Source organism: Muscardinus avellanarius (assembly GCF_963383645.1).
Source record: "Muscardinus avellanarius genome assembly, chromosome: 5".
NCBI lineage: Eukaryota > Metazoa > Chordata > Mammalia > Rodentia > Gliridae > Muscardinus > Muscardinus avellanarius.
In genome coordinates, this window is record NC_137790.1 from 103,340,271 (window position 1) to 103,365,974 (window position 25,704).

The 25,704-nt window shown below is 41.7% G+C and overlaps 1 protein-coding gene across 1 annotated transcript in view; it reads right to left on the minus strand.

The window, feature by feature from the left end:
- FNDC3B (fibronectin type III domain containing 3B) overlaps nucleotides 1–25,704 on the minus strand; it is a gene marked incomplete at both ends in the record, with an annotated part of 288,711 nt that overhangs the window by 95,243 nt on the left and 167,764 nt on the right. Inside the window, 3 exons of the mRNA XM_080696168.1 lie at nucleotides 1,127–1,186; nucleotides 4,764–4,915; nucleotides 14,490–14,548. Coding sequence (XP_080552294.1) covers nucleotides 1,127–1,186; nucleotides 4,764–4,915; nucleotides 14,490–14,548 — 271 coding nt within the window. The remainder of the gene's footprint in view (nucleotides 1–1,126; nucleotides 1,187–4,763; nucleotides 4,916–14,489; nucleotides 14,549–25,704) is intronic.

Below are 25,704 nucleotides of genomic sequence, written 5' to 3' on the forward strand. Positions count from 1 at the left end.
TTTCTGGTGGTACTGGGGATAGAACCAGGGGCTCTCTACTTCCAGGCTACACTCCCAGACCTATTTTATATTTTATTTGGAAACAGGGTCTCACTAAGTTGCTGAGAGCCTCACTCAGTAGCTGAGGCTGGCTTCAAACCTGAGCAACCCTCCTGTTTCAGCCTCCCAAGCGCTGGGATTATAAATGTGTGCTGCCATGCCTGGCTAAGCTTTTCTTTCTAGGCTACTTTGCCTCCACCCCATCACAAGGGAGTATATGGTATGAATTAAACTTTAGGAAGTATAAATGCAGTTTTATTGCACAATCTTATGTACATATATATAATGGAGAAAGAAAAGAAAATATGTGGTATTTCCTATTAGAAAAAATTACATATTCTGGTGAACTTAAATTTAAATGAAAATGGAAATAAAATTTTTAAAAAATGTTATAGACCATATTCAGAAACCTGCCAGTTTCAATTGGATGGAAGAATATATAATCAGATGGCCTCTTTAAGTTCAGATAATGCTTTCTTCCTCAGAGGTCTATGATTGGCTGGGATCCTTCCTAAGATAACCTATCCTTGCCTTCCAGAAGTCACAACCAGAAATTATGGAGAAATCACTGTAGAGATGTCAAACTACATATTATATTACATGCATTCACTGTTTTATCAAATTGGGTTAATTCTTGTCAAGGATAATTTGATGCTTGTATTACTTGCCTATTTCAAAAATCTATTGAGTTTTAAGGTACAAAAATATTCTTGCAACATGGGAAGGGCTTCTTCAGTCATTTGGTTTGAACATTCATCTTATAGGCATGCTCTATAATAAATGACTGATATATCCATGGTGAAAAATACAATTTGTTTTATTGAAAAAAATTACATGTTAAACCACACAGTCCAATAGATGAGAAGGCCTTATAAAATAAAAATTAAAAAAAGTAAAAAGTTCTGTTGAGAGCATCACCAGTCTCCCGTCCCCAGAGGCAAGTCCCTGAGACTTTGCAGTCATGGCCCTCCTGAGTACAGAATGCGAGTGGCCAGGAGCCCAAAACTCATCAGGAGCTTCTAGAAGCAAGTAAGATAGACGTGTGGCCTGGACTCTGCTGCAGTTCCCCTCTGGTGCCCTTACTCACCTCACGTGGTAGTCAGTGGCTGGTCTGAGATCTTTCAGGTTGCATTCCAATTCTTCTCCACTACAAAGAAAGGTCATTTTTTAGTAAATAATAGCAATTTCAAGAGTAAAAGAAGTTTTGAACTTGGTCTGATAGTCATGTACTGACATGAGTCATTCTATCTGATTCTACAAATAAGGGTTTTTATTTGTTATTACTATTAATACTTTTTTGGACTTGAAAATCAGACTCCTTTTAATGACACTGTCCTAGATCTGGAAAATGACAAAGGTAACTTATTATAAAATTCCAAAATATCACTTCTGAAAAGAAATACATAAAAGCAAATAAAAATAAATAAGCAACTAATTGCATTAAGTGTAAACAACTCCCAGGTGTACCCTGGTGAGAACCTCGACCCCCTCAACTCTACAGTCTGTGATGGACTCATGATCTGCACCCCTCACATACCAATGTACCCAGTAAATAGCTCACTGTTTATGTGCTCAAAGGGTGCAAGCAAACCTCAACTTAAATGAGGAGAAAACCACCAATACAAAATGAGGCATGTTTCATTAAACTTTTTCAAAAAAGTAGGGGTGTGTATGCAGATCTGATTTTGTATTTTTAAAAAATGTCATTGTCAGAGCTGAGCGTGATGGCGCATGCTTGTAATCCCAGCATTTGAGAGGCTGAGACAGGAGGATCGCAGTCCGCGGACAGCCTCAGCTACTTAGTGAGGCCCTCTGTAACTAAGGGAGACCATGTTTCAAAATAAAGAATAAAAAAAGAGGATGAATACCCCTGGGTTCCATTAAAAAAAAAAAACTCAGTGTCATAAAAGACAAAGGCAGACTGTGGAAGTGTTCCAAACTGAAGACAGTGCGAAAGACGGACAAGTAAATGCAGGATAAGACTGAAGACTGGATCCTGTCCCAAAGGGGAAGAAAAGCACTATCACATTAAAAAAGAAAGAAAAAAAAAAGACAGACATTATTCAGATCAGCAGATACAGCTGGAATTAAATGGTAGACTAGAAAAAAGTGCTGCACCAGAGTATTTGTGAAGCTGACGCTGCGTTATGGTTAAGAAAATATGCTCATTCTGAGAAAATGTAGTGAAATTTTAGTGGTAAAGTACTATGACTTCTGAAACGTATGAGAAAAACTATTATTTGGGAGAAACAGGGAAAGAAAGAGAAATTCATAGGTAAAGCAAATAGGGTAAAAATCAACAGGTGAATCTGGAGAGAGTACCTGCATATCCCTTGATCTCTCTATTTGTATAATGTTTGCAAGTTTGAAATTCTTTCAAATAAAGTTTTTTTTTTTTTTTTAGGTTGCAAACTGGAAGTTTGGCTCACACCTTGCCTAGAGGTCCACTGAACTTGCACTGCACCTTTAAGATATTTTGCATTTGCTTAATCAGTTTAAGATGTGAAAATTAACATGGTAAATTCAGATTTTCAGCATCTCATACAAAAACTCCCCTGGAGAATCAGCAAATCTGGGCAAGACCTGAAGCTGAATGGCAGGTGCTCCCTTCAGACAAAGGCAGATAGGGGCTCTCATTTTCAACTTTTAAAAGCAGAATTTTCAGCCGGGCGTGGTGGCGCACGCTTGTAATCCCCGGGCTTGGGAGGCGGAGACAGGAGGATCGCGCTGGTTCAAAGCCAGCCGCGCTGGCTTAAGAGACCCTGTTCCCCAAATAAAATAGGCCTGGGAGTGTAGCCCGGAGGTAGAAGGGTTTCTAGGAACCCCAGTACCACCAAAAAAAAAAAAAAAAGAAAGAAAAAAAGCAGAATTTTCTCATTTATGTCACCTGGCTAACCCTTTTAGGATACTTGGGATTCCAGTTCCTATCACCAGTGTTCATCTTGCATTAGTAGAATTTATCTAGTAAGGGCTGGTTAAATAATATAGCATGGCTGAGGTGTAACCTTATAATCACACTTCATGGGAGGCTGAAACAGGAGGACTACAGGTTTGAGGCCAGCCTCAGCAGCATAACAAGATCCAAAAGAATTTATTTGTTTCTTAGAGAAATGAGGAAAAGAACTCTCAGTATTTCTAATTCTGATTTCTCAGTATTTCTAATTCTGTGGTTGTGAGACAGGGTACAGAGACAGGAGCTTATGGGAAGAAGACTGTGTTCTCTGCAGGGCAGGGATGCAGTCTGATATGTTTCTGTAAGGGGAGGCTGGAGGCGGGAGGCTCTGGGGAAGCCACAGGAGCCCATGGCAGCAACAAGAAGCCGAGCGGAGGCAAGGGAGAGCGAGTGCCGTCCCTTCTGTAGCGATCCCCCTCTTGTCCCGGAGACTCATGTGGCCAGTTATGAGGCAGGACAGGGAAGGGAGATGGATGTACCCTGGGGCATCCCTGAGACGAGGAGGAGGAGAGAGAACAAATAAGCCCGGCAGGGAAAGAGGCGCTCGTGTGACCAGCCCCGGCCTCGGAGGGCCGCCAAGTGGCTGCAACCAAACTATCTGATTTCCTGTTCTGCAGATGGGAGCTGAGTTCAGCGATTCCAAAGGGGAAAGGCCCTGACCCTAAAATTCTTAGCACATTTAGAACATGGCTAGCAGTCACTTGAATAGTTAATATGTGAAAGTCCATGAGAGAGAAGGGCTAATCCCTTATTCTATGTGCTCAACTTTTGGACATTTAAGAATGCCTTAGAACGCACTGTTTTAAAGTCATCTTTAGGACAGAATGGAAAACTAGTAGGGTGAAATGAAAGCAAACAATATTGTAGATTTTTTTTTTTTTTTTTTGGGGGCAGGTCTGAGGATGGAACCCAGGGGCTTTTGACCTCTGAGCTACACTCCCAGCCCTATTTTTTTTTTAATCTTTATTTTGAAACAAGGTCTCACTAAGTTGAGGAAAGCCTCGCTTAAGTAGCTGAGGCTGCCTGCGAACCACGATCCTCAGCCTTCCAAATGCTGGGATTACAACCGTGTACCACCACGCCTGGCTAATAATGTATATTTTTAAAATAGGACTAGAAAAAGGACTGGGACTAAAAAGTTAGGAGGTAACAGGGCCAGGCAATATACACCTGTAATCTTAGCACTTGGGAGGCTGAGACAGGAGGATTGCAGGTTCAATTCCAGCCTCGGCAACCTAGCAACACCCTGTTTCAAAATAAACAAGAAAGACTCAGGCACAGCAGCACATGCTTGTAATCCCAATACTTGGGAGGCTGACACAGGAGGATCATAGGTTCGCCACTAGCCTCAGCTAGTTAGTAAGGCCTCTGCAACTTAGTAAGACCCTGTTTCAAAATAAAGAATAAAAAATAGGGCTGGGGGTATAGCCAGGAGGTAGAATGCTCCTGGGTCCAACCCCTAGTGCTGCAAAACAACAACAACAAGAGAGTTAAGAGGTGATACCTATGACTGTGTAGTAAAGCTGTAGTCATGTTTTACTCTCGCAGACATTAGTGGAAAGTCTCATTAATACGATACTGAGCTAACACAACCAAATGGTGATTATCTGGACAAAGTTAATTCTGGACAATATAATTATTAATAATTCTTAAAATGAATTATTCAAATAAAAACTTACAAAGCCTAGAATTTTTTCTCTATTTTCTTTAAGAACTCTAACGTCCAAGTTTCACAACTTGGCTAAGAACAACACATGGAAACATACATTACCTGTAAATTATCTTATACTTTCCATCTCTTCCTTTGTCTGATAAGGCAACTTCATAACTGTAGGGGCAGGAAAGACCACTATGGGGTCCACACGAAAGTCCAACAGGAGGAGTCCAGGACAACACAACGGTTCTCGCCTGAATGTTAGAAACCTAGGAAGAAGCGGGACAGGAGCATTCAGATCCACTTCCCATGCACTAGACACTAGACACACAGTTTCCTTTGGAAATCACTAGTAGCAGAATCACTAGGAGTGATACAAAATGAAGAGTTAACCCAAGGTAGACAATTTAGTTATAATGACAGCAATCCTATGAGGTTTTCCTAGTCAAATTCCTATTACAGTCACTGCAGCATGTCCTTATAATGCAGATTTTTACCCCTGACATTCAGTAACATATGCATTTAGTTTTCCAGAGAGAAAAATGACCAGTGATGGCTAAGAATTTTTGTCACAGTAAAAAGCCCAATGGGAGAGTTCAATGCCCTCCATGATAAGCATTGTGTTGTACAGGAGGAGCCATAATCACAGGAACTTGCTGGTGGCCTCAAGCTTGCTGGGTGTTAAATCATTTTTTCTTTTCTTTTTTTCTTTTTTTTTTTTTTCCTGGCACCAGGAATAGAACGCAGCGGCAATGTACCTCCAAGCTACACCCCCCCAGCCCTATTCTTTATTCTTTATTTTGAAACAGGGTCTCACTGAGTTGCATAGTGCCTCGCTAAGTAGCTGAGGCTGTCCGCGAGGCGTGATCCTCCAGTGTCAGCCTCCAAAATGCTGGAATTACAAGTGTGCACCACCATGCAGGCCTGTTAAATAATTCTTTAAAGCTACTGTTTTTCTTTCCTTTTTTTTTTTGTGGTACTGGGGGTAGAACCCAGGGGCTTTTCTACCTCCAGGGCTATACTCCCAGACCTATTTTATACATTATTTGGAAACAGGGTCTCGCTAAGTTGCTGAGAGCCTCATTAAGTAGCTGAGGCTGGCTTGGAATCTGTGTGATCCTCCTGTCTCAGCCTCCCATGAGCTGGGATTACAAGCCTGCAGCACTACACACAGCCTAGCTACTGTCTTTCAAACCACTCCCTTTAAGTCCTATTGGTTGCTGAGAAAGCACAGAGACCAGGCTGTAGAACCTGGACCTTGAAACCAAGGACAGGGCTGATAAAGAACAGAAATGTTCCTTAGAGGAAGAGGATTCACACTCTGCTTTTCTCTCTTCTTTCATCTGTTTTGGCCTCCGTATAAGACTTCACTTAGCTGGCATGGTGGCGCAGGCTTGTAATCCCAGCACTTGGGAGGCTGAGACAGGAGGATCGCACAGGTTCGAAGCTAGCCTCAGCTACTGAGTGAGGCTCTCAGCAACTTAGTGAGACCCTGTTTCAAAATACAGTATAGGTCTGGGAGTATAGCCTGAAGGCAGAAAAGTCCCTGGGTCCCACCCTCAGTACTACAAAAATAAATAAATAAATAAATAAGTAAGTAAATAAAATGTCCTTTTTCACTTTTGCTGAGCCCTACTCTGAGGTGTGTTCTGGACTATCTTCTTGAGGTACTCAGAAGGGTCCTAGCTTCCCACAGTAGCAACCTGTTCATTAACAGACCCCATGGGGCAGGGCTTCCTTCCTTCCCACCTCCAAAGAACTTCATGTGTCACCATCCTGAATAAAGTATCTGTACTCAAATTTTTGTTTTAGAGTCTGTTTTTAAATGAAACTAACCTTAGACATATGGCTTGGTTCCTTTAAATCAATCTAACAGAACACTAATTTTTAAATTTTCTAAAAGTCATTTTATTGCTATATATTTTATTGATATATCAGTCTAGATAACAATTTAAATATATACAAAACAATAAAGTGGCTCAATCTTATTGCTCACAAAGACTTTATAGCTATGGATTATTTAGGTTAAAGTTGGAAATGTATATTCAGTTGTTATCTTTTTTTTTTTTTTTGGTGGTACTGGGGGTGGAAGCCAGAGGCTTTCTACCTCAGGGCTACACTCCCAGACCTATTTTATACTTTATTTGGAAACAGGGTCTCACTAAGTTGTTGAGAGCCTCACTAAGTAGCTGAGGCTGGCTTCGAACCTGTGCAATTCTCCTGTCTCAGCCTCCCAAGCGCGGGGATTACAAGCATGTGCCACCATGCCTGGCTCCTATCTTTTTTTTAATCCTCCATTTCCATTACTAACTGATCTACATAAAGGTTTTGAAAATAAATACACAAATAATATGAAAAACAAATGTTGAATAACCCTTTTCAGTCAAATTACTTCAGGCCCTTATTTTTATTTAACACCTCTTAATTGTGCCCAAAGTCCAGCACCCCCCAGAGGATAGTACTACCAACTTTGAGGATCTAAATGTAAACCCAGTTCAAATGCTGCCTCTGTTTATTCAGTTGGTCCTTACATCTCACTGTGCACACAAGGATGGTTAAGAGAAGAACTTTAAGCCAGGTGTAGCGCACACCTAGAATCCTAACTCTTGGAAGGAAAGACAAGAAGATGTTGCAGTTTTGAGGCCAGCCTCTACAACTTGGTGAGGCCTTCAGCAACTGAGACCCTGTTTCAAAAAAAATAGGGCTGAAGGAGTAGCTCAAGGGTAGAAAACCCCTAGGTTCAATCCCCAGGACCACACACAATAACAACAAAAACAATATATGAACTTTGGCCTGAAGCAACACCAACCTGGTGAGGAGAGACGGATGCAGGAGGCAGAGCAGACACAATTCTGAGGCAGGCACCCAGGCACCCAGGCACCCAAGGACTGGTTCAGGAAAGGTCCAGACTGTCCTTCCAGGCCCCTGTTCAGAATCAACCACTTGTCTCTGCACTCCACCCACATTTTTAACTGAGCACTCCTTGGTTATGTGAGTTTGCTTAACTAGATTTTTAAGACAGAATTCCTTATATACACCAGTGTATTTGATGAAGTCCTTCACACACATTAATGGGTAATACTGAGGTATATTTGAATTTTAACTTGAGTTATTTGGCTGTGAAGAGCTCGGTTTATAATGGAAAGGGAGGCTTATCAGGTCTTGGGAAGATACTCACTAAGGTGAAAATGGCTGCCAAGTGTGCGCTGATGCTGACTCTACAGCTGGTCTACAGCTCCCTCAGATGCGAGCAGCCTATATGCCGAACTCACGGCTACACATTCACATCCCTGACAATGCGCAACATCTGAAGCATCAGCTAAAATAACGTTTGCTTCCTCCTTGGGCTCTGAATGAGGCCTCAGGGGGCCAGCTGCAGTGTGAACACAGGTGTATAGAAGTGAATCGTCCCTGGGCCAGCCCATCACACAAGCACTGGGGAACTCAGTATCATTTTCCCAGGACCGCAGTGCCTGTGAATCCCTCCCTCCAGCTTAACCATCCCTCTGACAGCAAGCCCTGTTGGTACTCCTGCCATCCCCATCCCCCATGATTTCTCTTCTGCAGGCTTGGAGATCCTGAGGAAAGTGTGCTTGGGCTCAGAACTCACTCCCACTTCAAGGCTGACTCTCAGGAACCACAGGGTGCCTTTTCAGAGAATGTTACTCAGGGGTGTGTTGACTGCAAAAGTCCTGGGAGGTGTCACCTCACTAGTACTCTATCTGGGCTCCTGTCTATTCCAGAGCAACAGCACGCACACAGGAGCCTTGCAATGCAAGCCTCTCTGAGCTCAAACTGCCTCCCTAGCAGTGAACCTGAAGTGACAAAGGCACAGCGAACCACATCACCACCATGACTGTCTTAGCTACTGACTGACTGGCGGACACTTAACTAATCTGCCCTAACTAGAAGCAATCTCCTTTCTAATGGTGATAAGGGAGTGATTTTTATTTATGAAATTATTAGATAAGGTGTAATCTCTCCTGTGCATCTGTACTCAGTAATATAAAAGAGGATGCTGTATAGCAGACTAGTTAATGTAAGTCTGCATGTTAATTACTTAAACTAAACTGCTTTAAAGTTCCATGAAGGACTTAAAAAAACTACCACCTAAGCCGGGAGTGGTGGCGCACGCTTGTAATCCCAGCATTCGGGAGGCTGAGACCGGAGGATCGGGGTTCACGGACAGCCTCAGCTACTTACTGAGGCCCTCTGCAACTTAGTGAGACCCTGTTTCAAAATAAAAAATAGGGCAGGGGATGTATGTCGGAGGTCAAATGCCCCTGGGTTCTATCCCTAGACCCGCAAACAAACAAACAAACAAAAACAAAACATAAAAAAAATACTACCTACCTCTCAGTGGTCCCATCTGATTAGAAATTAGTCTTATCTATTTATTAAATACAGATTTCAGCAGGGCATAGTGGAAAGCACCTGTAATCCTGGCTTAGATAAGAGGATCACAGATTTGAGGCCAGCCTCAGCAATTTAGCGAGACCCAGTTTCAAATAAAAAATAAAAAGATCTGGGGCACAGGTCCGAGATAGAATGCCCCTGGTTTCAATCTCCAGTAGCAAGGGTGTGGGGTGTGGGGTGAGGGTGGGGGGTAGAAGAGACCAGGTTTCACTTTGAGAAATTTTTTGTGTTTATAAATTATAAACATTATCTTGTAGCTATTTATAGTAAGCAATCCTTCCCTCTTTCTCTTTGCCCTTTCTCTCCTGTCCATTCCAGCTTTTTTTACACTATTGTGTAAGATTTTACAATATATATTCTCAGAATTAATTGAAAATGATATTTGAATTAGAAATACTATTCTTTTTCTCATTGTGACTAATTTCTCTGTAAGTTAGTGGCTTCTAAATTAGGTCTCACCTTTGAATTTCACTATGTGGAAGGCCTACCAACCATGTTAAGGAATATGCTGAGAAATATTACCATAGAAATAACAGCCAGGCATGGTGGAACAAGCTTGTCACCCCAGCATTTGGGAGGATGAGACTGAAGAATCGTGGTTCACAGACAGCCTCAGCTACTTAGTGAGGCTCTTTGCAACTCAATGAGACCCTGTTTTAAAATGAAGAATAAAAGCAGGGCTGGGGGTGTAGCTCAGAAATAGAATGCCCCTGGGTTCCATCCCCAGTACCGCAAAAAAAAAAAAAAAAAAAAAAAAAGACCAGCTGGATGTGGTGGTGCAATCTTGTAACTCCAGCATTCAGGAGGCTGAGAACAGAGGATTGCAGTTCGTGAACAGCCTCAGCTACTTAGCGGCCTTTGCAACTCAGTAAGACACGGTTTCAAAATAAAGAATAAGAAATAGGGCAGGGGTGTAGCTCAAAGGCAGAATGATCCTGGGTTCCATCCGCAGTACCACAAAATAAAAAAAGAAAAAAAATACTGACTTCACTTCTAAAGAAGCATCACAAATAACAACACAAAAGAAAAGAAATAGACAGAAAAGATCAAATTCCCTAATGTACATGATATACATTCAAAAACATATCAAAGTCAATCATAAGCCAAACGTGAGGAGGAGGAAGAGGGAGGGAATGAGGTAGGTTTAGGTAAGGGCTGAGTGAGGTGTGCATGTGTGCCTCCACCATCTTGTACCATTAAGATGTATGACTACAATGCACAAATAAACAAAGAACAAAAAAGATGGGGAATAAAAGGGAAAAGATCAAAGAAAAAGGATACTCAAATCCACAAATGTTAGACTAATCTGTGTCTATAATTCCTTCAGTGTTACAAGCCTTAGATCTGTCCAATACGTAGTGCTGTTTATCGTTCAAAGAACTGCTTTTTGTAGGGAAAGTGTGCCTCTTGGGCCTCACTTCTAGAACTGTCTAATCAACTGTTTCTTTTTTCCTTTTTATTTTTTTTTTGTACTGGGGATGGAACCCAGGAACTCTACCTCCAACCTATACTCCAGGAGTGTATATTATATTTTATTTAGAAACAGAGTCTCACTATGTTGTTAAGAGCCTCACTAAGTAGCTGAGGCTGGCTTCGAACCTGCACGATTCTCCAGTCTCAGCCTCCCAAGTACAGGGATTATAAGCATGGGCCACCACACCCAGCTCTAATGGTTTCTATAAGCCAAACATCAGCAGATAGAAACAATGTGGGACCACAATTCCAGGTTACATTTATTTACATCCTGAACAAAAGCAATCAACCTGGATGTGAACTCCATCTTGTGCCACTGGCAGGGGAGGTCAGATCACATTAGGCCAGAGGTAGCTGGCTAATTTCTAAATGATTTGGGATAATACCAAGCTATCTCTCTGCTACAGTGGTCCTAGTGAAGATCCCAAGGCACCTGATGGACAATCCATGGACAAGTGCCTAGGGTACCAGGAATCTGCTTTAATGAGATTAAATGAAACAGTATGGCTCCCCCACACAAACACAGGACTGGCGATTGAACCCAGGGGCATTCTACCTCTGAGTTACACCCCCAGGCTGTCTTTATTTTTATTTTGAATAGGATCTTGCTAAATTGCTGAAGCTGACCTCAACCTGTAATTCTTCTGTTTTAGCCTCCCAGGTACGAGGATTGGAGGTGTCTGCTGCCACACCCAGCACACATTTGGCTCTTTATAGTATCTAGGTCTTTGAAGATACTCATTTCAGGGTCCTGGAAGGTACTCATTTCCTAACGTTCCAGAAAGATGACTGGAATTCAAAAGTCCTTTATACTGTTTCTGCACCTAAATTAAATCATCTTCAAAATTGCGAGGAAAAATATATGTCATTTATTTAGAGTTTCTACCAGATGTAACTAAAGAACAATAATCCTTATTTTATAATTGCATGTCAACCTTTCTTATATAGCTCTGCTTTTTAACCTGGGAGGTAGTCTGATACCCTCGCTTCTCATTTCAGAAAATAACAGGGAATTTCACTTTTGCTTAGTGATGTCCTATATATTATGATTTATTTTCTGAATAATATATAGCTTTTCAGATCCTTGTATGTAGTTTTTATTATCCTACCTTCCAAAGATGAGGAAACTGAGGCATGTGGAGGAGAAATAACTTACACAAGGTCACAGAAACAGTTAAGTCATGCTAGGTACCAGTCCATAGAGCTTGTCTGCAAAGCACAGGCCTCTCCCCTCCTGGTTGCCGCCTGGCACTCTGAACCTGGCTTCAGCATTCCTCCACAATGGCTGAGCCAGCCTTCAGGCATCTGTTCCACTTGCCAGAACCTGGCTCCACCACTGCAGCTAGCTACAGGATCATTCAGCAAATGCCTGTTAAGGGTTCAATACACGCCACGGGCAGTAATTGATATTAGGGGCACAAAGATAGATGCAGCCAGGCCCAGTGGTAACACCTGAAATCCCAGCACCTAGGAGGCTGAGACAGGAGGACTGCAGGCTTGGGAACAGCCTTAGCAACCTAGTTATACCGTTTCAATTTTTAAAAATAAAATAAAATAGGGCTGGGGGTGTAGCTCAGAGGCAGAATGCACAATCCCCAATACAATAAAAAAAAAAAAAGACACAATAAAAAAAAGAACTCTGGAGGGGAAAAAAGGTAAACAAATGAGCTGGGAAAAATGAGTGAAGTGTTACCAGGCAGAGGAGGCTTATGAGGAGCAGGTGACTGTATAATAAGCAGAATGACCCCCTGCCTCTGGAACCTGCCAATATATTACCTGACATGATAAAAAGGACTTTTGCAAATGTGACTAAGTTAACAGTCTTGTGATGGGGAGACTCTCCTGCATTATCCAGATGGCCCTGTTTTAGCTAGTTTTTCATCACTAGGACAAAATACCTGAGGAAAACCTGCCCTAAAGGGGGAAAGATCATTCTTATACCTTACATCTAGCTCTTTACAAAAAACCTGTCAACCTACCCTCTGGGAAGATTAAGAGTTTAATACATTCTCAGTCAAGGAAACCAAGGCATCTAACACTGCTTTTATATTTGCTAGTGCCACAGCATCCACAGAAGCAGACTCTGCCCCTTCTGCAGTAAAAAAGTGACTCAGAGTATCTAAAAAGCACCGTGAGTCCAAACATGATGGAGACTTGGCCATCAAGCTGTGCGGCTACACAGCAACATGTTGCTCTGTCTTCCTTCTCTGATTTTTGACTCCTGTATTTTCCTTATGATTTTTTTTTTTGGGGGGGGGAGTACTGGGGATGGAACTCAGAAGCATTCTATCTCTGAGCTACATCCCCAGCCCTATATTTTATTTTTTATTTTGAAACAGGGTCTCACTGAGTTGCAAAGGGCCTCACCAAGTAGCTGAGGCTGTCCTCGAACTGTGATTCTCCTGTCTCAGCCTCAAATATGCTGGGATTACAAGCGTGTGCCACCATGTTTGGCTCCCATCTCCCATCTCTAATCTCTCCTTAATACTCCGCCTCCCAACCCCAAACTATCATCCACTCCAGCCACTCTGACCACTTGTCACTGCATGTGCTCTCCCTACAGGTTAGATCCTCCTCTCCACAGCACTGTGTATACCAGATACTTGTGGCTGCCCACTATATTTATCTTTCTGGATGCCCTGGCAGTGAAACAAATGTAGACAAAAAGGATAGACATCTTATCCTAGGGGAACTACAGATACCTGGGAAAGATGCAGGAACAGGTAAGTGGAATGCATTTAATGTGTTGCACTCCACTTACCTGTTTCTGCATCAGAATCAGACACTGGTTGGGAGAGCACTTGCAGTGAAACTGCATGTAGGACTGTGGTACTAAGTAAGTACCACAAAGAGGATTCCAGTCAACAGGCATGGAATTGTGGAAGGTCTTGGAGGATGCAGTTCCCAAGAGGAAGCATCTAAACCTGAAATCCCAGTTGTCCACGCCATCTCATATCCTCAATATCGGGGCGGTCATAAAGCCTCATTGATTCATCTCTATAATGGCTCTGGCATCCAGTGCCTCTTTACTATACCTGAGATTACCACTAGGAATATAATACTGCGTCCTTCGTATCCCTGCTCTCACTCACCTGCCAACTGTTTAATCCCTCTGAAAATTCAACCTTGATTCTTAACTTCTTTGCTCAAAACCCCTCAGTGGCAACCTGCTCCTCCTAAGTGTATGCTCCAACTCCCCAGCCCCAGCCCAAGGCCTCTCCCCTCCACCAGGGCCCTATCACACCCCTCCTCAACAAACTCATGCTTTCAGCTTCAGTCAAACCCAACTATGTGCCCTGGGGCACAGCTGGCTGCTTGGGTGGAAAAGCTTCAGTATTTGAAACACATGAAGAATCAAGGTTTTCCAGTGCAGCCAGAAAACATGCCAAAGAACTTTGGCTCTCTAATCTCACATGAAAGGCTGAATTGACATGCTGAATTTTTCACCTGAATCTCAAAGCACCTGGCAAAATCAAACTTACAACCTCACAGTAGGAGTGCTCCCACCAATTTCTTTTTCCTTGCCACTGCACCCAAACATCCTGAACTTATTTTTCTCAGCTGATATTTATATAAATTTTTGCAATTTACTTGGAAAAATACTGGAAATTTCTGAAGTTTTCAAAAATTATTATTACTACATTTACACAGGTAAAAGGAATTACCAAAAGAAGACTGTTGTGTAGATTCAAGGAAGGAAACAAAAAGCATCCTTAGACGTCAAAAAGGTTTACTTGCATTTAAAAATGTCTAAGCCAAGAAGACATTCTACTGGGCAACTGTAGAGAAAGCTGCTCTTCTGTGTTTTCATACTCCATCAGTAAAGAACTGCAACTTCAGTTTATATATAATCTGCAATGGGAGGGGTCCTTTTGCTTACCTGCTGCATGGTGAAAAAAAAACACATCTGAAATACTTAAGTGCTACTTATGCTGAGCAATCTAGAAGACATACCTGTGGCTTCTCTATTCCGGAAAGAATATCTTGTACCCTCTTTACTTCCAACTCATATTCTGCATTGCAAAAAAGAAAAAAAAAGAAAAACATAGCATTAGAAGGCAGTAGTTGTCGATACCCCTCCAAGGCCTTTTAACTAAGCCTATCATTAAGGCAACTGCCTTTTACCATGAGTTTTTGGTACCACAAACCCCACAACAAAAATCAGGATGAGGATGTCTGTGGGGTGGGGTGGGGGTTTCACTGAGGTGGTGTTAACTCCTTACTGCACAGTTTTAAGTTATCACAGTTTAACTAGGTTAACAAAAAATTCCACTTAGTAACTTAACAGGCAAGGAGGAATAACAGGCCCTAGGAAGTTATTAAGTGGGGAGACAAGAGAGGGGGAACATAACGAGATGAGGTTGAAGAGACAGTGGGCAATGCACATGGGCCTGTTCAAAAATTTTATTCAACCAGATGTGGTGGTGCACACCTGTAATCCTAGCACTTGAGAGGCTGAGATAAGAGATTCCCAGGTTTGAAGCTGACTTTAGCAACTTATTGAGATGTTTAGCAATTTGGTGAAATCCTTTCAAAATAAAAAATAAGCCGGGCGTGGTGGCGCACGCTTGTAATACCTGCACTTGGGAGGCTGAGACAGGAGGATCGCACGGGTTCGAAGCCAGCCTCAGCTACTTAGTGAGGCTTTCAGCAACTTAGTGAGACCCTGTTTCAAAATAAAATATAAAAAAGGTCTGGGAGTATAGCCGGGAGGTAGAAAACCTCTGGGTTCCACCCCCAGTACCACCAAAAAATAAAAAAAATTAGACTTCCGGGAAGATGGCGACCGAGAAAAGTGGGGCTTAAGAGCCTCGCTAACAACCAATCTCCATTACCACAAAATCAGCGCCTTTCATAGCCAGAAAACACCATCACCAGAGAAACAAAAAAATCACCAGGCTCCACAGAGAAAGCGGTCTGAGAACAGAGCTCAGAGCCACAGAGGAGATACACTGGACTCACGCCCGAGGACACGGCAGCAGTGCCATACCGCTGGCGGCAGCGGCGAATTCACCGGACGGCTACAGCAAGCTGAGGTGAGCCGCTGCGGAACAGCCGGGCGGGATTTTTCAGCGCAGGAAACATCTAAAGCTCCAGTGGCTGAGCTCAGCACACGCTGCAAGAACTCAGAGTGGAATTCAAAACCAAGAAGAAATAAGCCAGCCTCATGGCCGAGGGCGTACCAGCGGCGCCATATTGCCACTGGCGGCAGCAGCAGCGAATTCTACGAGTCCAGTACAACTACATCTGCGAACTCAAGAACAGTGAGTCAAATTGCGGGCCACAGAGGAGAAATCCCAGTACTGTACTTCCTGGGACTTGACCCAGTGGAGGAGGGGGGTGGCAGAGATATCACACCATAGGAGAACGTGCAACCCGGCACCCCCCACAGTCTAAAGCAGCCTCTATCGATTCCCTGGGTCGGAGACTCTGTGATACAACCCAGTAAAGGAGTAGTGGGGTCTGAGATACTACAGACTCAAGATCCAGAGCACCTTAAGTGAAGTCATAGTGACCCAAAGGAAGAACCCAGAGAAGGCACAAACTTCCGAAATCATGGGAAAGAGGAATAATACTGGAGCAATGAACGCCCACAACCCCACAACATCAGAACCCGATAAAACAGAAAATCAGAGATTTCTAGAAGATCAAATCAGGAAAATAACTGTAGAAATAATAGAGGTGCTTCGAAAAGAACTCAGAGAGAGCCAAAAAGAGATAAAGGATGCAATTAATGAAGTAAAGGCCTCAATTCAAAGCACAAACAACCGATTAGACCACATGGAGAACAGAATCTCGCTCTTAGAAGATGATCATTCCAAAAATGAACGCATAGTTTCTAATCTAGGAAAAATTATCCGACAGCAGGAATCTGACATTGAAGAAATATGGACCCATTTTAAAAGAGCTAACCTAAGAATAATTGGAATAGAGGAGGGAAAAGAAAGTGAAACCAAAGGGATCAACAATCTCTTCAAGGAAGTAATAGCAGAAAATTTTCCAAACATAGAGCAAGAGGTTGATACACAGGTCCAGGAAACTTATAGAACCCCCTTTAGACAGGATCGGAGAAGAGGATCCCCACGCCACATAATTGTCAAAATGACCACTGTGGAAGCCAAGCAGAGAATCTTAAAGGCAACAAAAACAAAGGGCCAAGTGACATTCAGAGGCAAACCAATTAGAATCACTCCAGACTTCCCAAACCAAGTCATGAGAGTCAGAAGGGCTTGGAGTAACATATTCCAAACTCTGAAAGAAAACAACTTCCAGCCAAACATTTCCTACCCAGCAAAACTTTCTATCAAATTAGATGGAAAAATAAGAAGCTTCCATGACAAACAGAAACTGAAGGAATTTATGTCTTCAAAACCAGTACTAGAGAAAATACTCAAAGACATTAACTACAAAGAAGAAATAGGTAACACACACCAGAACCAGAGAAACAAGAGTGTCCATCCAACAGACAACTAAGATTGGTTATCTGTGGAGATTCATTATTTATGTTAGTCTTTTACCTATCTCTAAATTGTATTGTTTGCCTTTATTGTTGTTAATTTTTAGGATGTCTAGTTGGAATATTAATATACCTTCAGATACAGCAATTGGAAATATTTTATCCAATTCTATTAGTAACTTTTAGCTCTGTTTACATTGTCTTTGGATATACAATATTTTTTTATTTTTTAGGGAGTTTGTATACTCTTCTGTTGCCTGTGCCATTGAAATCATATCCAAGAAATCACTGCCAATTTCAATGTTGTGAGGCTTTATGACCCAGATTTTCTTCTAAAAGTTTATAGTCTTAAGACTTATATTTAGGTCTTTTATCTATTTTGAGTTAATACTTGTATATGGGATTAGGTAAGGGTCCAATTTTATTATTTTCCATGTAATTATTATTTTTCAACAGTATTTAGTTAAAAGATTATTATTTCTACCACCAAATGTTCGTGGAAACCTTGTCAAAAATAACTTGATAATATAGGGAAGAATTTAGCTCTAGGCTTTTATTTAACTCCAATGGTTTATATATCTGCCTTTAGAACAGTACTACACTGTTTCAATTATTGTAGCTTTATATGGTTTGAAATCAGAAAATATATATCTTCTAGCTTTGTTCTTTTTCAAGATCATTTTGGGTATCTAGAATCCATATTCCATATTAGGATAGATTTTTTCTGAAAAATAAATATATAAATATATGATAGTTTCACCTAAAAAATAGAAAAAAAATATTCTCTGGTAAGAAAGAAAGCAAAAAAATATTGAAATGTTATCTTTAAGTCATCAAAAGCTTGGTATCAGACAAATGAAACTGTTATGTGAGATTATCATTTTTAATTTTGGATAATTTGCTATAATACTAGATGTCAACCACTAAGCCAAGCATGGGAAGGAGGGGTGGGGAGGGAATGGGTTGGGGATGGGGTGGGGGCTGACTGGGCGATGTGTGCATGTATGTCTACAAAAGTTTGTATCCCACTATGATGTATGAATACAGTGCACCAATAAAATAAATTAAAAAAAAATTAAAAAAAAATAAAAAATAAAATGGAGCTGGGAATATATGTGGCTTTATGGTAGAATGTCTCTGGGTTCAATCTCTAGCATGAAACATTTCTTAGTTCAATATGTATGTCTATGTGTTGTACAGTTCAAGTTTTTAAAGTCAACAGCCAAGTCAACAGCCACTGGAGGGATTGACATGACCACATATCTATTTTTTTATATTTTTGGGGGGCGGGTCTAGGGATGGAACCCAGGGGCATTTGACCTCCGAGTACACTCCCTGCCCTATTTTTTATTCTTTTTATTTTTGAAACTGGGTCTCACTGAGTTACAGAAGGCCTCACTAAGTAGCTGAGGCTGTCTGCGAACTGCGATCCTCCAGGTCTCAGTGTCCCGAATGCTGGGATTACAAGCCACCACGCCCAGCTACCACATATCTATTTCAGATAGCTATTTTGCTTGTGTGAACAATGGGCATAAGAAAGTTCAGTGTGGAAGCAGAAATGCAGTCTGTCTATTGCCACCACAGTCTGGGTGGAAAGCCGGCCCAGGCTAGAGTTACAGTACAAGTGGACTAGTTTTGGAGGTGCAGGTGCGTGTGACAGGCGATGGTGAGGAAGTGTGCACAGGCAAAGACAGCTCCAGTCTGGGCCTGAGAGGCTGGATGGATGCCAATATCTTTTAATAAGATGGGAAATGGGCGTATGTTGGAGCGTGTTTTGGAGTAGATGAGGGAAAGTGTCGGAAGTGAAGAGGATGAGGTGGCAAGGATATATACAAAAATGATAGAGGATGGAATTTAACTTAATCTGCTTTGTCAGAACAGCTTGACTTTCCCAACATGCCTGATGGAATCTAATTTTGAGTTAGCAGTGGATTCCATCTAAAGGTTCAACCTGGTTTATGAGCCAAATGCATAACTAGCACATTTATCCTTGCCCCCAAGACATTTCATGTTTAATGGGGAGAAGGGGCAAGAAAGCAAAGAGGCAATCTCAATGCCATGTGACAGGTGCTGTGGCAAAGGTGGCCCAGATCGGGCATTCTAGAAGCTTCCCAAGAGCCACTTGCTAAAGCTCAGCAGGTGATGGAGTGCAGAAGAGGTGTAACGAGGGGGTGGGAGCTCCCCCAGGTATATCTCCAGATCACCTCTTCAAAAGCGCTCCGCAGAATCCTGCTACCCTGCTGCCTTCTCATGTCATCAGAGTCTGAAGTGAATGCTCTACTCTACCTCTTCTCTTGCGTGTAATTGGTCCAGCCTCCTAAAATGTAAGCTTCAGGAAGGTAAAGGTACTGCAGGCCTGGCACAGGCACATGTGTGTGTGTGTGTGGGGGGGAGGATAAGTATTGAACCCAGGGCTATTTTATCTTTGAGTTGCACTCCCCAGCTCTACTTCATTTTTTATTTTGAAGCAGGGCCTCACTAAGTTGCTAAGTTATGCGACTGGATGCAAATCTGCAATCCTCCTCTCTCAGCCTCCCAAAGACTGGGATTACAGGTGTGAGCCACCACACCTGGCTTAAAGTACATAAATTTTGTCTTTAATGAACCAGATAAATCTTTTAAACCCGTTAGGCCTCTTTTACATATTCTTCCTCTTTCACATAGTTGTTTGCATAATGCTATAAAAGCATAACAAACACCCTCGCTTACATACACCCTCGCTTATGGATCATAAATAAAGGGCAGGCTGCAGTGTGCTGAACCCACCTGGGGAGGTGCTCACCATTTACCTGGCACCTTCCTGCATAGCCAGAGTTCAAAAGATACGTATTGACTAACTAAAGGAACCAAGTCTACATTAAAAACAATGACGACAACAAACTTGTAATTCACATGACCTCAACTTTAAAAGGATCGGTCTTCATTTTCCCATGGCATTCTATTTAGAAGAACCTGTTTGCCATTATTTTGTTGAGAAAAACAAATGGGCTGGTGGCAATATCATAAACAGCAACCTTTTAGAAGAAAATCTATATTCAAAGAGCCAAATGTTACAAGCTCGTCTATAATTATGTATTCGTGTTAAGAGATAATGAGTTGTATCCATAAGTCACAAGTGGCATATCCTCACATTTTGTGGAAGTAAACTACATCTACTGTCTATCTCAAAAGTTAACCACCAGTAAACACCCGGAGACTAAAAACAAAACCTAAGGATAGTCCCACTAAATAAATTGGTTTAGTTGTTAAAGACAAAGTTTCTTTAAGCCTCTGGGTACTGGAGACTTAAAAAGATCCTATGGTTTCAAACTTTCATGTAGCTAGAATCATTCAAACAGCTGGCTGAAAGGAGTTAAAGTTTTGTCCTGCCCTGAGGGACACAACTGCATCGTCTTGGGCAATGATCCAGATCCTATCCTTGTTTTAAAAGAAGTTCAGTTACGTGCAGGAATGGTCACCTGCTCCCATACAGAAAAAAGGGAAGAATTAAAAGAACTGAGAAGGAAAGGTCCCTAGATCTACATACTAGACATGGTGTTTGAAAGAACGAAAAGTCAAAAAAAGGTTGCTTTGTCCCACAAAAATTGAAGATACCCCTTTCTACCCTGCTTTCAAATACTGATGTCAGAAGAGTAACTGTGGCTTTTTGTTTTGTTTTGTTTTGGCAGTACTAGGGATTGCAACCAAGGGCATTCTACCTCTGAACTACATCCCCAACCCTAATATTTACTCTTTATTTTTTAAACAAGTGTCACTAAGTTGCAGAGGGCCTCACTAAGGTATCTGAGGCTGGCCACGAACCTGTGATGTTCCTGTCTCAGCCTCCAAGTCCTGGGATTAAAAGTGTGTGCCGCCACACCTGGCTGATTGTGGCTTTTGACAGAAAAAGAAAAAAATGGTATGGAAGCTAGGTTAGGTGGGGAGAAAACATCCAATTAAGGAAGAATGGGTTTCAATCAAGAGCTAGTAACAAAAGTGAAAGATTTTGGGATAAAAACAACTTCCACAGAGAGGTCAGGGCTTTCCAGGATGATCTGCCCTTGCTGGCAGCTGTGACCAGGCATGCTTGGTACTCCTGGCCTCCTGCTGCTCAAGGCACCAGCACCATACTTTTACAACAGCCCTAGCAAGATTGAAGTCCTCTGCTCCATTTTGCAGCAGGAGGTAGAATGATGTCTTTGTAGCTCCACAGATTTCATCTTCCCTGCTGGGCATAGCATCTATAGGTGTCTTTGCTGACTGAGGAATGAATGTAAGAAACTCAAGTTCAGAGAACAGATTTTGTTTTCTCAGGACCACAAGTCCAGTACATGGTCCCAAAGCAAGAACATTTGACTGTCATGAATTAAGAGAGACCTGGAGGGAGGGGGGATGTGAGACAGAGAACAGAGGTAGCTGCTTTCACTGAGCTAGAGGGGAAATGAAAGGTAGCAGACAAAACCCTCAAAGGGACAGGAGAGGGTTAGTGTAGTTTCCTTTTTCTTAACTTGGAAAAAGTTGTGAAATGAATAAAGGCCATTGATCCAGGAAAAAGTATCTGAGAATAGAAATAAGAAAAAGTGAGCCATGAATGGAGTCAAATAAACAGAAATCCCAAATGATCAAAAACGAAAAGGGCAGGGCAGGGAGGAAAGGGCAGGGCAGCCATGGCCTCTTCTGCCTGGCACCACCCTGCTGCAGCAGGAGGGCTGTCATCAAAGCCAGCCCGGGAACTGCCTTTCAAGGTTCTAACTGCAAATATGGGTAAAGAGGGGGAAACACATTTATGCCCCACATAGTTAATACTTTTCCATTGGTTTGCCACAGACTCAGAAAGTAAGGAAATTGCAGGCGCACAATTTATACAAATAAGAGTGAAAATAAAATCTGTTTAACTGAACTAAAGTGAGAGTTATTTAATGCACATAAAATAAACCCATGCATGAAAGGTAACAGTCTATCATGAAAATGTCTATCTTCACAACTCTATTCCCTAAATATCTGAGTTAACAAAGAAGCCCTGGCTTAAGCATGATTTAATTGTGTCTGGAGCAGCCTGTGAATGATTACCCTTTCCATAAAATGGCTTAGGAGCCCAGCTGTACAAAAAGTGTATGTCAGAGTTTATATCAAGATTCTGCTTGCCCACATGCTTTCTATTTGAATCAAAACCCACTCTCTCTCTCTTACATATACCTCACCCCATATTGTAAGGGAGAGGAGAAAAGGGAAGACTAGCTCATCATTTCACAAATGAACAAAGAAAACAGAACAGCTCTGGTGATTTGCCTTTAGGGTAGCTTGCTTGCCTATTTATTTATTTATTTATTTATTTATTTATGATGGTATTGGGGTTCCTGGAAACCCTTCTATCTCCAGCCTACACTCCCAGACCTATTTTATATTTTTATTTTGAAACAGGGTCTCTTAGGCCAGCGTGGCTGGCTTCAAACCTGCGCGATCCTCCTGTCTCCGCCTCCCAAGCATGGGGATTACAAGCGTGCGCCACCACACCTGCTAGGGTAGCTTCTTTTAAATCAAGCTAAAAGGAAAACTGTCTTGTTTTTTCCTCCTAAGAAACTAGTATGGTGTGTGCCAAATGAAGGGGAGACTATCCTGAAAGTGTCAGGAACGTAAGGTCTGAGGACAAGTTTTTCTTTCTTCATCCTCAAGACTGCCTTCTTCCCTCTTGTTTGCAGTAAGTAAATGAGTTCTGAGGCAAATCTTGGAAGCCAACACTGCATTTCCTTTTTCTTATGTCGAAGCTGCAATGGGATAGGCACAAATCAAAACTGACCTTTCTTCTGATTCTATTCTGTTGGCAACTGGCTGGCTGGAAATGACAAGCCACCTTCACATCCTGCTGCCTGAGTGTGTGAAGACTTCTTCCTGTAAGAATTAGCTTAGTAAAACCGGAATACCAGAGCACAGGGGACCTTCACAGGAGAAGTGCATTTTGCCTTCCAAATGCAGGCACACTCAGGGTTGGGAAATGCCTTCAACGGGGCTGAAGAGGGGAGCAGCTAGTTCAAAAGTGCCCCCAGGGAGCCAAGAACCAGCCTGTGTGGTATGACAAAAATGGAAAGAAGCTCAGATCAGTCTCTCCTTCTCCCTAAAAAGAACTCCACACAAGTGAAGTGTTTTTAGCAAAAGGATGGTTGAAATAAAAATACAAAAGCAAATAAAATACAGTTTTTCAAAAAAGAAGTAGAGACCCACACACATAGAAGGAAGATGTGTCATGTGAAATTTAAACTTTCCATAAATAATGGTTTTCATGTTTGCTCCAAAAAGAAACGTAAGTTCAGACTGTTTGAATAACTGTTAGGCCTAAACTAACTAAAATATCCCCCTTTATAAACATGATTTACTTCTTTGGTTTGTTTCACATTTTTTCCTTCTTAGAGAAGAAATCCACTTGGCTGCTAGCTATAGAACGTATCTACAGTTGCAGCGATGCCTTCGTTCCAATGGAGTGATGTCAGCATTGCTTCTCTGAACCTCTGTCTAGTGCTCATCCACAGGGCTCCTTCGCTCTGCCCGTCATAATATATGTTTCTCAGACTTGCCAAGGGAATGATGTGCACTCTCTTTAACAAACCATGTATAACAAACTGGGAGGAGGGGTAAAAAATATGTAGTCTGATTATGCCCATTTTGAGGATAAGAGATATAAAGAAAACAATCATTACAACAACTAAGTGAACAAAATAAATGCTATTAGATGTAAAAGAAAACGACTGATTCAATAATGAGGACAAACTAGATACCCAGTCAATGTCTATTAATGCTTATGAATTCTTAGCCATTAAGGACGAAGGAAGAGAATGTTAAGAATGCTTGCAGATGGTTTTCTACTCAACAGTAAATTGGCTACAATGATTAAAATGTTACTTATGTTGGGGATCAGGTGAAGAAGCAAATATGTATTTATAAATATAGGATTAATTACCTAAGAACTTTCATTTGGTGATTATGATATTCAAATAATGGCTTTTGTATTGAACTCAAGGGAATTCTACCTCTGAGCTACACCCGCAGCCCTATATTATTTTTTCTTGGAAACAGGATCTCACTATGTTGTTGAGGCTGGTCTTGAACCTTTGATTTTCTTATCTCAGCCTCCCTGCCTAGGCTAAAGGTCTTAAACTCAAATATTAAAGATATTTAACATCCCCAAAGAATAAATTTGCATAATATAAGGACAAGGGAATTAACATCCAAGGCAAGTATTCCAGAAATATATTGAGATATAGATGATTCTAATGTAAAAAATGCAAAAATAGCTGGGCATGGTAGTGCATCTTGTAATACCAGTCCTTGGGAGGTTCAGACAGAAGGATCAGAGGTTCATGGCCAGCCTATACAACTTAGATCTGGTTTCCAAATAAGATATAAAATCAGGAAGGGGATGAGAGCTTGGAGGCTCCTGGGTTCAATCCCCAGTGTTTCCAGAAAATGTTTTTTGGCAAAGATTTAGCATGCCATATTGAAAAATGTTCATGTAGCTTACTCAGTACTTATGCAAGACTATAAGGACTGACAGGCAGAATCCACATTACATCTAAGACAAAATTTTACTACTTATACCACCTGCATGGCAAGTTTAAAAAAGGTTTTATAGCAACATTTTCCTATGACTAGGAAAATGACTAAACAATTAGGCATATGACTAAACAATTGGGGGATAAGGCTGGACTCAATGAAGCTCATTAGCAGACAGGAAAATCAGATCCAGAATAACTTCTTGTGCTAGGAACTTCTGTGTCAACCAGAGTTCCAGTACATGGAAAGGTGGTACCTCGGCTATAACCTATCCCATGCAGAAAAATAAGCAAGGGTTGCATCCTCAAATGCCTACATCCACCAAGCCAATAATATCAATGGGTATGCATATAGGGCAAAAGGGAAGGGCAAGGTCTGTGAGAAACTGAGAAGGGCCTCGTCCTAGTTCATCGGAACAGCTGCCATGCATCCCGTCATTCATGGGGTTATGAAGGGCCTAGACTTGACAGATATTCCTTTTCTTCCCCCAGAAAACCTAGAAACGTGTAATTTTGTGTGAAATTGCTCAAGCTGTAAAAATACATTTTTTTTGGGTACTGGGGATGGAACCCAGGGGCATTCTATCTCTGAGCTACACCACCAGCCCTATTTTTTTATTCTTTATTTTAAAACAGGATGTCATTCAGTTGCAAAGGTCCTCACTAAGTACTAGCTGAGGCTATCCTTGAACCATAATCTTCTTGTCTCAGCCTTTTAAATGCTGGGATTACAAGTGTGCACCATCGTACTAGGCTAGAAATCCTTTATAAAAACAACATCAAAACTACAGAAAAGCTAGAACAGTACTATCAACATGGCTATGGATTAAACGTTTCTTTCCTCCCCAAACTCAGATGTTGAAATCTTATTCCCTAATGCCACGGTGTTCGGAGGTGGTATTTGAGGGAGTGAATTCGAATTGGATGGTGTCATAAGGATGGAGCCTTCAGAATGGAGCTCTGTTAGTGACTTTAACAGAATCTCAAGAGAACCTGCTTCTTCTCTCAGCCACAAGAGAACTTGGTAAGAAGTATCCTCTAGGGCTGGGTGTGATGGCACACACTTGTGATCCTAGTACTTGGGAGGCTGAGACAGAAGGACTGTGGTTTGCGGCCGGCCTCAGCTAGTGAAGTCCTCTGCAACTTAGTGAGACCCTGTTTCAAAATAAAGAATAAAAAAAAAAAAAAA